Here is a 14,486-nt window from a genome sequence, read left to right as displayed (position 1 = left end):
GATAGTGTATATCAAATTATACACTATAGAATAAATAGTCTATACACAAAGAATCTGCAAAGAAAAAGCAAAAAAAAAAAAAAAATTGCAATTTTTTCTTTTCCTTGCAGATTAAGATTCAGCACTTCAATACATAATTAATTTGTTACAAAAAAAAGTTTTAATTTTTGACAAATGATATTAGTGTATGTTTATTTATAAATGAACTATGGTGTCAGCTGTATATAATTTAATTTGCATTTGCTTGGTTGAAAAATATATTTTTTATTTCTAGCTTAACTAAAATATTAATATTTTCCAATCTTTACGCCTCTCAGACTTTTTTAAGGTTTTATTAGATTGAATCTGTCAGTTGTATAATTGTAATTTTATTTGGTGTAATTTTGGAATATTTTAATTCATTATTTCTTTTAATATCTTTTCAGATTCAACTTAACTGCAAATGAACTGTAACATTAATTGAATATCATCATTTGTATTGAATCATCCATAACCTTGAAATAAGGAAATTTGCCACTTACATTAAGTTGTGTTTAAAATAAATATTTAAAGATTGTAATCAGTATACAGTGTTATTTCACCAAAAGCAGCATATTTAAGATATAATAATTAAAATTCAAATAGGACAGATTCTTGAAAATTACAACTTATTATCATAAAATAAAGATCTAAAGCAATGTAGAAATCACTCTTGGTTCCTTTGTAAATTACATTGCCTTGCATGCAAGTACATTACTAGGACAAAGGTACTGCTTGTATTAATAAACTCACAAGTTGTATCTTTTTAATGTCAGTTCCATTTCATCAAAGGGTTACACATCAGTATGGTATAGTACCATGAGAGGGTTATAGATTAGATAATCTGGAAACCCTGCTCTAGTGATAAACATGGTGTTTTTGAATCACTTCAAGCGACCAGTAAGCAGGTAGTGCTGCAGTCCTATACTGACCAATTAAGATCATCCTAAAGATATTCCATGCCACAGTGGAATTTGAATTCACAACCTATATGTTGGAAAAACAGATTCTTTAGCCAACTCCAGAATATTTGACTTTCTCTGTGCCATCAGTGAAGTACATTGTAAATGGCTGCAAACTGGAAATGTGGTAGATGGAAACTTTGCTATACTACTGTTCCTTCACATGTAATCTTTTTCCTTAACTTTATCCTGCACTGCAGGCTGAACAGCTTCTTATCTGTGGGATTATAACAGGAAATCAAAAACTCAGCCCAGTTTGTAGTACAGTTTTTGGTCATTTATATACTGTATCCCATTAATGAATTAGTTCCTGTGTAATTATTCACTGTCACTCTACACGATTGTTTCCTTTGATGTTGAGTCATTTATCTGCTCAAAGCTCAAGAATTAAATAAAGTTAAGTTCCTCAATATCATTATTGATTTAGGAATAGTCATTCCCCCCCCCCCCCTTCCCCAAAGTAATAAAAATGTCACAAAAATGCTTTTAGTGATGTTGAAAATTGTATTTGAAAGGTGTTTAAGGTATATTTCTACTACTGTTAAAGGTGTTTAACAGCAGTAGAAATATACACTCCAAAGGAGATTAATCTCCAGAAGCTAAAAGCTTCTTTTGAAGTACTGTTAATTCTCACTGTAGCAAACACAAATTTGTAAAGGGCAACAGCAATAATTCGTTATAGTGCTATACTGAATTTCTTTTAGTAGCTTTTTACCTATGGGTCTTTGGTCAGGACTTTATGGTAGTTTTAGTGGTGTTTGCTATGGTGAGAATCAACTGCCTTTATTTTATGCAATATTTTATAGAGCAAAAAAACTTATAGAGAAAATAGGTATTCATAGATTATGTGAATTAATGGGTCTGCTGATTGTTAATATTTATAAGCTTTGTTCAAAAAAGTATATGGATTGGTGTGATTGCACAGAGAATAAGAAACTTACTGGATATGGAGTTTAGTTTCCTTCAAAGTGAATTAATTACACAATTTCAGTAAAACTTCATAACACAATTGCCCATCATTTCTGCCACTGTTGGAATTCATTTATTGAATTCTATTTTTGGAATGTCCAAAAAGTATCTTTGTCTAATTCCATTCAATGATGTTGACATAACTTATGAATTTTTAGTTATAGCATAATTTTTTGGTAACATTTCATTTGATATCTTAAAGTTGTCAAGCAAAAAGAATTGAACAAAGTTGCAATTTTACAGTTGTGATGTAATATGTATGAAACCACAGGTGAACTCCATCTAAACTACTGTTAGAATCCAGTAGATAGTTGTTAAGAAATAATAGTTATATCTTTATGGAGAGGAACGTGATTATTTATTAAAATCACTTTTAGTAAATAATATTTACTACATTATTAAGTTTACGTTATTACTAATTTCATTTTATATTGTGGCATATGACAAGGTGCCAAGAGAGAAGCTATTCAAAACGCTACAGTTGTATTGTGTCGGTGGGGAATTATATCAAGCAATACTTAGTCTTTATTTGAGTTGTAAATCAGCAGTTAGAATTGAAGGAAGTACAGGAAGATGATTTAATGTTAAATCTGGTGTCTGACAAGGATGTACATTATCTCGTCTGTTATTCATTATCTATATGGATCACATTATGAAGGAAAGTGACCCGATATCAAAATTGGAGATGTTGATCTTAGCTCTTTACTTATGCAGATGGTGTTATACTTTTAAATAAATTCAGTACAAGTCTGCAAGATTCCATAACTAAATTGAATAACTTTTGTAATAGATATTGCATGAAGATTAGCAATAACAAGACAAAGACAATGAAAATAGGCAGAACGCATCGAAAATATCAACTGCTTTGTGAATGAAGAACCTGTAGAACAAGTAAAACATTTCAGCTACTTAAGCGCGATTTTTTAGTGAAGATGGTAAATTAAATATGGAAATAGAGAACAGAATCAACAAAGCCTATATGATAGGAAGTCATGTGAATAAATTTATATGAAACGAGAGAAATTAGTCAAAACATTAAATTAGCTATATACAAAACAATGTTCAAACCAATTTTAACTTATGGATCTGAGAGCTGGGTTATTTTACATAGGAAGTTAGTAATGGTGTAAATTTTTCATGTAGTACTATTATATCCTGTACACCCGTTGAGGGTACATGGCAGGAAATTGATGATATTACTAATCTCCTATCAACAATTTTGCTCCAGTTAGTCTGTCACTTTTCAGTATGCCGGTCTGATTGCATTAGTTCACTTATATCTTGGTCTTCTGGGACTTTTTCCTGCCATCAAATACCTGTTTTTCTAACCTTTCTTTTTTCTCCCCATTCTGTTTAAGTAATCATATCACCTTAGCTCTGCTAACATATTTGTGAATGCCTAATGCCAAGTTTCTTCTTATATCTTTATTTTTGATATGATTTTGCCATTAATGCCATCTGTTCACTTCTCTAATCGTTTTCTCAGAACTGTCATATTTCTGGTTTTGAGTCTTTGATCAGCTGTTTTACTTCTAAACCAGCTCTTATATCCATACGTTGAAACTGGCTTGAATACTATCTTGTATATAGTTAATGTTCTAATTTCTTTCTTATTCCATATAAGTTTATTAACTGGCTCCTCACTTTATCAGTTTTGCTTATTCTGTTGTCTATTTCCATATTTCATTGCCACGTTCTCTAAAAGTCATATCTAAATAACTGAAACTTGTTCTATAGGTTCTCCATCTATTGAGAATGTAGTTGAGGATTTCCATATTCCTGCTTATTTTCATAGTTTTGTTGAAAACTGGCTTGAATACTATCTTGTATATAGTTAATGTTCTAATTTCTTTCTTATTCCATATAAATTTATTAACTGGCTCCTCACTTTATCAGTTTTGCTTATTCTGTTGTCTATTTCCATATTTCATTGCCACTTGCTCTAAAAGTTATACCTAAATAACTGAAACTTGTTCTATAGGTTCTCCATCTATTGAGAATGTAGTCGAGGATTCCCATATTCCTGCTTATTTCATAGTTTTGTTGTTTTTATTGCTGATTTTCCTGCAAAATTTGTTACAATTGTTATTTAGTTTAGTCAAAGAATTCTGAAGACTTGCATTGGATTTGTTTAGTACATCATTTGCATAAGCAAAGAGCTAAGTTTTGACATAAAGCTCAGTTCTTCTTTCTTTCATGATGTAATCCATATATGTGATGAATAAGGGAAGAGATGGTGTTCACCCTTATCTTACACCCAGTTTTACATCAAACTATCATCCTGTACTTTATTCAATTCTAACTGCTGACTTAAAACTTAAATATAGACTGTGTAGTGCTCTACCTATATTTATCTCATATAATTGTAGTGTTTTGAAATATGCTTTTCTCTTGGTACCTTCTCATTCTTTTCATATCTACAAACCTTAAGTTTAGATCCTTGTTATATTTCCACAAATTTGCAGTTGTTTGTCTTAAACTGAAAATATGATCCTTTAACTCATATCTTGCCTGAATTCATCTTTTCTTTCTCCAAGTTTCTCTTCCACAATTTTTCTTAGCCTCTCCCCAAGCATGTTGTAGCATAAATTTTACCTGGAACACTCAGTAGAGGAATTTTTCTGTAATCTCGCTTTCAATTTTATTTATCTTTTTATAGATGGGAATTACGAGTGAGGATCTACTGCATACATGATTGTTCATTTGGCTGAGATTCATATAATAACCTAGTGATTCTGTTTGCTATTATTTTTTATGAATAGTTTATATATACTTGGGATTATCAAATTTATAGGCCTGTAATTTCTGTTTTTTCTTCTTTTTGCTGTCGTGAGATTGTTTCGTAGTACATTAATATTTTTTTGTTTATGGTTTCTTGTATCATTTTTATCTTCTCCTTTCTCTATATCTTGTTTAGCATTTTTTCTTTATTGTTTTATTTCTTTTTTAAGTTTTAGTATATTTATTTTTTTCAATTCGTTTTCTTCATTTTTCCAACAGATTTTTTTTCCCCTCTAATGGGTTTTAATTTTAATCTTTATTTTTTTTATCTTTTGCAATATTATTTGAACTTTTTATAAAATGAATATATTTTTGCAATTGCTTTCTTTATAAGTATAATGTTTTAAATAACGGTTGCCATGTAAGAGAAAACAAAATATAATTTATTACTTCTATATATTCGCTCAATATGTCATGAACTTCATTCAGGGAGAAGGTAGAAGAACTGGTAACAGAATTTAAATTATGAATACAAGAACGAGTTCATGCATATAATATCACATGTCTTGGTCGCTGTGTACAAGTAGGAGGAAACACTATTAGTGTTCAGAAAAATGGTATATAGATGTATAATTATTGTTTCCTCCATGCAGCTGCGACCGAGACACGTGATATTAATGCTATATTTCCTCTTTCATTTCTTTCTTCTATTCTTCCATTTTTTTCTACAAACTTTCATGTTCATTTTTATGTGCATTCAATTTTTCTAATAATCCTCTTTATTTGTACTGTATTGTATTTGGTACTCATCTTCATAAACTGCATATATTTGCATGATTTTTTAATGTTCTGGATGAAGTTCAGTGTGAGTCGCAACCATTGCAGGGATCGTGAAAAAAGATTCTGGGATGGGTTGCAGCACACATTGATAAACATCAATAAATTAAATATTTATGACACAACTATCGAAATGATTATACACTACAACCTATTTTATATTTGTTTTTGTTTATTGCAGAAATAAATGGTTGTCAAACTTCAAAATGTGAGTTAAATACCGAAGAGTTTGAGTGAAGCAATGGAAAACCCATAGCGTAACTTGAAAATGGTTGTAATTGAAACAAATTTTGATTTTGATAGATGACTGAATTTTGCATTGACATGACGATTTATTCATAGGTGATTTGGCAAATCGGCTGTTGCCAAATCCCTTGTTTCTTTTATGCATATATTTATACGCACGCGTACCGCGTGTGTTGTGCATGTCGTAAAAATACAATGGAAAAATAAAAATAAAAAACATCAGTAAAAAAAAATAACATACCCATTTTAATGAACTACATGTATATTTTTTATAAGTACAAATTAATTGCAATCTTTATTTTTTATCTTGAATAGTATGCCCTTTCCATGCTCATTTGTTAGATGTTCTTTCTGTGAGTTTTATCTCATTGCTGCATTTACATAACATTCTGGAAACAAGTTATGCTTGATATGCGCTGCCATTTTCTCTCCTTATTTTCATACAAAAATCCCCGATCACCATTTATTGTTAGCCAAAAAAGTCGAGAAAATAAAAATTCTCCATATCTCAAATGTAGCGCCTGCGTAGATGAGACAGATTGAAGGTAAGTTAGCAGTCTCTAGTTTTTTATCCTGCAATCAGGCAAACCAGTCAGCAAAACATATGCCTTTTACACCTCATCCTAGAATTATATGAGTAATTACTAAATCTAGTGATAATTGCCAGGTCTTGGATGCTAAGGGCTTGTTATAATCATTGATGATGCTGGTGATGGTATTTTAAATGACCCAAAAAACTGCAGCTCTTTGCACTTGGCTTGCATTGTACAAATCCAAACAGGGCTTTATAATGGTCAAACAGAAAAATTTCCTTCTCTTCAAATGACAGAGAGTTTAGCATTCTGATTGCTTGCTAATGTTAGGCGCAGTTTTTATCCCTCCACATCTTTCCTACATCAAGTTAGTATTAATTAAAGTATATAAAACACAGACAGTAATACAATTTGAACAAATACCGTTCAGTCAAGGCATATTCTCATAGTGCATTGAATAAGTGAAACAATATCTCCTTGGCTTACTACTTTATTTTGAATAGACTACTTTGTTCATATATAAGGATATTAGTATAGGTGCTTTTTCTTATTTTGTTGATTAGCCGTATATAATTTGGCACACTCCGTGTTTTTAAATTGCTGTTAGGATTGACCGAATCAAAGGCTTTAATATCTCGTTCATTTCCATCTTCAAGTATTATTCTTTCGTTTCTTTTTCTTATTGTGAGTTTTTTTGTTTTGTAGTACTTGAATATTTCTGTTGTCTTCTATGGTCACTTGCATCATTTTATCTTCTCTCTTTTTGTCTTCTTTAGTCTTTTTCTTGATTATTTATTTCTGTTAAGTTCTAGCGTCTTTCATTTTTTCCTTGTGTACATTCAATTCTTGTAGCATTGGCATCCTATTGTGTTATACTACATTGTATTTTACACTGTCGGAGAATTCAACTTTTTCATCTTCATATAAATGCTAGTTGTTGCAAATATTTGCATGATTTTAATGTTCTCTTTTGATGTTAGCAACATGATATATATGCTATCTCAGTGGTGCTTAACCCTGCGGAGGTTGCGGCTGATCCGACAGATACAAACAAATTGTTTAATATGAATATTCTTAGGCATATCCAGTGTATAGTTTGAAGGTCATGACTAGCTGCGCATGCATATATTACAAGTGATATTCCACACTGTTTATGTGGTCAGTTTTGGTTTAACACGTTATGTAAAGTTGTATGATATTTGATAATAAATTGTACCTGAGAGATATCGCGAACTCCGATATTTTTTTATTTTTTTTACTTACGTTGAAAATGGCTGTAAAAATATATCGATTGGATAATCCATCAGTTGTTGAAGAGATTCAGCGAATGAAAGTGATATTTAACAGTAAATTGTATCTGAGAGATACTACGAACTCCGATGTCAGTATAGTATTGGTTTAGTTTTTTTTTTTTTTTTTCCCTTTGTTCAGTAATTTCTAGATTGTAACTGAAAATAAATAAACGATGTATTATATTTGCAGTGTGTTTTAAGATACATTCATTACTAGTTTATCGCACATACTAGTAATGAATATATCTCTCAGATACACGCGGCCTACGCTGCAATTTTTCCGACCGCGACCTCTGCTGGGTTAAACTGTGAATCATGATCCCTCTAGAGTTCGCGAACAAAGATTCTGGGGGTGGGGGTCTATATCTGTTAGTTTATTGCAGAAATAAACGTCGTCAAAAGTCATGATTGCATGGTACTAGAGTGTAAAAAAACTTAATCGATACTGTCAGGGGTTGCTAATACTTTTGTCTTATGAAAAGGGGATTGCAGTAAAAATGTTTTAAGAATCTGTGTGATTTCCGATAGGATATTTGGATATTCTTGCATATTTAGTAACCTTCTTTGCTATGCTTCTGTTAATAACGAAGCCAACTCCTTTCACACTTCATTCCTACCTTTTTAACATCCGCTCTTGTATGAAGAAAATACAAGAAACTAATTTCATGATTGCTTCATTGTATGAAGCAATCATGAAATTAGTTTGTTGTATTATTTTTGTTTCGAAGTCGCATGTCCTGTCCGATTGCTCCGTTTCTCTACCGAACTAGATTCTTCGGGGATTTTAAGCCAAACGACACCGATTACAGCTGGCTCATTCTAGTACGTTGCATATTCATTGTTTTAATGATGGTTTGTCTTTTCTCTCACAATGAAATGATCGGCCTGGGAGAGGATTGTTAGTCGCCCATCTTACTTTGCAACGGCATCGTTGATGTTATCATATTTGCCGCCATAAGAATAAATTACTTGACTTTGTTCCTATTCAACCTATACTGCTATATCTCAGAATACGTCTGAGTGACCAGGTAAGAGGACTCTACCCCAAGGAGATAATATATATGTTTGAGAAATTATCGAATTCTCGAAAACGTGAGAACCCCCACCCCCTTTGCAATGTAAAAGTGAAGATCCCAGCAAAGGAGATTATACACACTGCTTGGAAAGAAGTCAATGAATACCATAATGTAGGGAACAACAGCCATGGCGCCCACCTTAATAAGATTGTAGAACCTCCTTTCGTGCGATGACGGCAGCAATCCTAAGAGGGCGTTCTTTCCACGAGCGTACGATAGCTATCAATGGGAAATTTGTAATGAGGTTTTGCACTGTTGAGGGGTGGACGTTCCTTGATCTCGCCCGACGCTCCAGTTCATTCTGCAGATGTTCAATAGGGTTGAGATCAGGGCTCTGTGGGGGTCAGTCAGTGTGGTGATGTTCATGTCCACAAACCACGCAGCCTTATGATAATGTACCATTGCCTCTGTCTTGCTGACAGAGGCAATGGTCATTTTCGTAGAAGCACCATCAAGCAGGAGGTATCGCATTGTCCAGAAATTTTCAGGTACCTCTTGGATTTCACTCTTTGTGGCACCACAAACTGAAAGCCAAACCTGGAAAAACAAGATACCATCACAGCACCACCTCAGAATTTCATAGTTGGGGTTATGCACTATGGTAAGAGACAATCACCGGGTATCCGCGACACCCACACTCATTCATCGCTCGGCAGAGGGTATCGCGTGATTCGTTGGTCCATAACAGCTTTTCCATGTTCCATTGTATACGCTCTTTGCACCACTGAGGATCTTGTTCGTTTGGGTATTGTCGGCTTGGATATTGCGATACTACAATGGAAACCCATGTTGTGAGCCCGGTTCTTGTGCAGATTCGTATTCCAGTTCGATGCTCGGTATTTCGCATTCGTCGTGTCTGTCGACGAATGTCAGTTTTTACATTCCTTAGTATCCTACGGTCACATTCGGTGAGTATGGTGGATCGTTCACTGTGGGTAGCACTTGCAGTTGACTCCCTGCGCTTCCATCTCAGTATGGTATCACTGACTGTTGATCTAGGATGGCCCAATTTGTCAACAGTTTGCCGAATAGATAGGCCTGCAACATGGCATCCTATTACAATGTCTCTTTCAAACTTCGTCAGTTCTCTTCTCGCAGCCACAACCGGAAACAGTTGCACTGACTTGGGAGCATCATATTCCTCCAATTTATGCTGGCTATAAACGCTTGACTCATGCACCTTGCTCATGGAGGTGTCTGTTGACTTCTTTCCAAGCAGTTTAAATCGCTAACTTGACCAAATGGATAGGTAAAGATAAATATTCTCACCTGATCCATTGTCAACCCTGCTTTATCATGGTATGGTCTGTTTATACTACAGGGATTCTGATAAAATTATTTATCTTTACCTATCCATTCTAACTTCTAACTAGACCTATCAAGTGGTGGTACCAGACGACGATACTCATTGAATGGTTAGTGGTAGTGGTGCTGATCATATTGGCACCATCACATCTGAAACATCTCCGATATACATGCTATTGTGCTTCAGTATTAATTCCTTATTATATTATAGTTCTGGAATTATTTTTCTCATTTTAGTATTACTGTTACTGTCCATGATAAAACTTTAGCCCTCTATCAGTCATGAAGAATTCGCCCCTGCGAATTCTTCATGCCCTGCTATACTTGCTGCGCAAGCTCATTAATTGAGAAAAAAGGAATATTTATTTGTTAATAAATGAATGCATTTATAAGCATTCCATTTAGGCTTTTATTTTTGTAGATAAAACGTCTTAAGCTTGCGCGGCAATAATTGAGTTTTGCGTTGTGTATCGAAGGCTGATGCTACCTTGGCTTGCTCGGTTGTAGGAGCTTCTAGGTCCTCACAGCAGCACTGTGATTTCATGCGCGCGCATAGCCATTTCACGTCGTCTCACTCTGTTGCTTAAACACTGGCCATACGCAGTCAATGTAGCTCTAGCCACTGAGCTTCAGCCAGCCTTTACAAGCGCGCACGTTGCTTGGGAAAATTAAGTTACATCCAACTTTTTATGATAATGTTATTGGATATTGACCAGTTCATAAAGAAGAACCGTAAGGTAGAATTTGTATTCAAGTAGCTAAATTGAAAAAGATAGAATATCATTTGTAAAATAAATGTTGTATTTGTATGATTAAATGTACATAAATTTCTAAATATATAGTTTTAAATGGTAAGTAATTCATCATTCCGCTAATCATACTTCAATCACACCTCTCACTCCCTGAATGATAACAAAAGCAAATGTTAATTTCAAGACCAGCATTCGCCCCTGGATAATTGGGTTCTCTAGAGACAACAGATGGAACTTTTTAAACCACTTCAGGCTTTCAGTGAGCAGTGGGTGGGTGATAAAATTTATGCACCTCTTAAAATCATGCATTTGCCATATTAAAATATGGCATATCATGTGCCTCTTAGTTTGAAATTGAAAAAGATACTACGCGTTTCAGAAATCGTAATAGGTGAAATCGAAATTGTAACACAGTATGCAAAACAGAATAATCCCACATTGAATTTAATGCCTGAAAAATATCATTGATACAAAGATTATAATTTTCTATTACTCTTACATTATCAATTTTCTACAGTATTTAAACCTGTGCTAGCATATATATATATATATATATATCATTAATGTGATTAAAGGAACCTGTTATAGATAAACCTTAAAATTTCTTATTATACTCCTGAAGGATAAGTAACTTTTTCGTATTTTAGTTGATAATATTAGGTTAACTTATTGTAATTTTTGTTTTAAACAGGTGTGTGATTGGCCGCGTTATTTAGTTTGTAAGTGAATCTTGTATTTTTTATTTTGTTTAAATACGATATTGTGGGTATAGCGCCAATGCTGGGAAAGGGGAATTTGAATTTGTGGGATTTTGTGCAGTGTGTGTGAAACATATTCGTCGAGAAAATTAAAGGATATGCGGAAGGAAATTGAAACTGGAGAGAGCGTGTGTGTATTAAATGCTTCAAACATGAGTGCCTATCAGGTGACGAGAACGCAGCAAATGTTAGTGGAGTGGACAGGATCGACGGTAGGATGGAAAATGTCGAACGTACGGTCATGGAAATAGAGGAGAACGAAATGGACATAAAGAAGTAGTCCGCTTGAATATTATCCTTCACAGGACAAAGCACGAAATTGAGAAATTGCAGAAGCGGCAAGAGATCAACAGGCCTGAGAAGAGAAGGAAGCAGATATTCCAAAGGAATAATAAAGCCCTACCGAACAAACAAGAAAACAAGGAGAAAATTATGTAGGGAGACTCAACGATCAGGGGAAAATGCAAGTGTGACAAAATCGTGTTTTCCGGGTGCAAAAATTCACAATATTAGCCACGCCATCCGGATGCAAAAAAAAGGTAAGTCGAAGGAAATGATTGTCTTGGTTGGTACAAATGATTTGAGAGACGAGAATCTATGAGGAGGGAGGGATGTAAAAGAGTTGTCAGAGGCAAGACTGAAGAACGAGAAGGTGAAGATTGTAAGTCTCCTACCACGCTATGACAGATGCAAACTGAAGACGAGGGCGTTGGTGGCTAATGAACCAATACGTGGGTTGTGCAGAAGGAATGATGTAGGATTTGTGGTCTGTGTTTGACAGAAAGAAGGATTTGTATATAATGCTATTGGACTGCATCTAAATAGTTTTGATGTTAGGTATAGTGAGTGCTTTCACCGATCATGCTGAACCCAAATTCAGAAACACATAAGCAATTAGGGTGGAAGCAGGTGAGTTGGGTAAAGGTAATCACGAGGGGAGTGAGTCTGAGAACGATCAAATGCGGAATGTAGTCTCTCAAGCAAAAAATATTGAATAGGATAGTCGATTCAGGAAGTAAAGGTGGTTGGAGGCCTAAAGGAATGCTGCAGTTTTTATATACTAATGCCACACGTATCAAGAACAAGAGGGAATTTGGAATGGTTAGTGCTGTAGTCTATCCCTGTAACTTCACCATCTGCTGCTGATGAAGTTATGCGGATAGAATGTGAAGGGTTTAGTATTTTCAGGGAGGATAGAGAAGATAGGATGAGAGAGGGTTACTGCTGATGATAGCAGATGAATTCCAGCAGAAAAGAAGAGAAGATTGGTGGAAAGGTTGTTCATTTGAAGCAGACTGATGTGAGATCAAGGCCAGTAAATCAAGATATACACTTGGAGGTTTCTATAGGCTAAGGAGTTCCACGAATGATCTGGAAGACATGCATTGGCAAATTAATACAATGATTACAGGTTGAGTGATTATCATTGGGGGGGACCTCAACTATAGAGATATAGACTGGAAGGAAGTGGAATTTATACACCTACTGACAGATAACTACTCGAGGCAGCATATGATGGAGGGGATTAGGAGTGTGAGAATATTGGACCTGGTCATAGGATCAGAAGAGCTATCCATAACCAAGGTGGCCACGTTGCCTCCGATTGGCGAGGTGACCATGTGATGCTGAATTGGGAGATTGTAAAACGTAAGGAATATTCTGTTAAGGCAGGTGATTATGACAAATTTAGGAGGAAGCTTAAATCTATTCCATGGCATAAAACACAGCAGGCTAATTAGTACATGGAAGATAGTTAAGGGTCATTTAGAGGAAGCAATATTAAATTGCATAAGTAAGGCAAGAAGGTTAATCAGGAAGGAATTAAATGGATGAGTAATATCATTATGCATGTGCTGAAGAAGAAGAAAATGCTGTGATGGGTATATAAGAAAGGTGACAAGCAAACTCATGAACAGTATAAAACTCAGGCAAGGAAGGCAAATCAGATTATGAGAAGAATCTAGCCAAGTAGGCCCAACGAAATTCCAGAGTTCTTTTGTTATGTGGCAAGTAAGTAATGACTATGGAAGATTAACTTAATGAGTGATGATGGTCACGAGGTGACAGAAGCAGATAAAGCAGTTGAGTTACTGAGTGACCACTTTGCAAGGTATACATCCAAGTGAGGTTTCTGCTTTAACGTATGTGACAGACACGTGTCTGTCACATATTTTAAAATAGCACCTAATGTAGGAACAGAAGTGGATACATTGGAGGTTCTTAGGATATTGCAGAATCTCAGTGTAAATAAAGCTATGGAATTAGTTAGGATATCAGTTTGGGTTTCGCGAGAATGTTTAAGGGAACTGGCAATGCCTTTGACTAGACTCTTTAGTTTAAGTCTCAGCTCTGGTAGAGTTCCAAGGGAGTGGAAAGAGGGCAAAATAATTCTGTTGCATAAAACAAGGTTCTAAGGCTGTAGTAGCAAATTATAGACTAATCAGTATCTCAGCCGTAGTGCAAAAGTACTGGAAAAATTGGTCAAAAAGAGAATTAAAAAATGATTGGATAAAAATATGCTGAGGAAAGCATGGCTTTGTGAAGGGTCTTAGTAATTTATTAACTGTTTGTAATACAATAACAGCTGAGTTGGATAAAGGAAATGGCTATATGATGACTCTGTTGGATTTTGCAAAGGCATTTGACAGAATACCGCATGGAACTCTGTTAAGCAAGTTAGCGCAAATGGGAATCGATATGACATTGGTTATGTAGATAAGAGGGTGGCTGCTGGAGAAATATAAGAAATGGTATATGGAGGGGCAGAATCAAGGCAAAAACAGGTGACTAGAGGTGTGCCGCAAGGTTCAGTGCTGGGACCATTGCTCTTTAATTTGTACATAAATGATATAGGAAATAACTTGAAAGGAAATATTCAGTTATTTGTTGATGATGCGAAATCAGGTAGAGTAATAGTTAATCAAGACGATGTGGAGAGCTTGCAGGAAGATTTAAATAGGCTGTCAGTACGGGCAAAAGTTAATGGGTTTAATGTCGAGAAACGTAAAGTTATGCAT

The 14,486-nt window shown here is 34.7% G+C and overlaps 1 protein-coding gene across 3 annotated transcripts in view; it reads left to right on the top strand.

Moving 5' to 3' along the window:
- The window catches only part of LOC150094744 (protein ABHD13-like), a 90,622-nt gene extending 90,063 nt beyond the window's left edge, over positions 1-559 (top strand). For all 3 annotated transcript variants that reach the window (XM_090411242.1, XM_090411241.1, XM_090411244.1), the window contains exon 8: positions 426-559. In XM_090411242.1, coding sequence (XP_090267368.1) covers positions 426-446 — 21 coding nt within the window. In that variant the 3' untranslated portion in view covers positions 447-559. The remainder of the gene's footprint in view (positions 1-425) is intronic.
- The last annotated feature ends 13,927 nt before the right edge of the window (positions 560-14,486 follow it).

Source organism: Typopeltis vanoorti, chromosome 21 (assembly GCF_054136105.1).
Source record: "Typopeltis vanoorti isolate ZY-2024b chromosome 21, IOZ_Tvanoo_1.0, whole genome shotgun sequence".
In the NCBI taxonomy this organism is placed as follows: domain Eukaryota; kingdom Metazoa; phylum Arthropoda; class Arachnida; order Uropygi; family Thelyphonidae; genus Typopeltis; species Typopeltis vanoorti.
The sequence above is the reverse complement of the archived record's forward strand: the minus strand, read 5'-3'. Positions and strand labels throughout refer to the sequence as shown.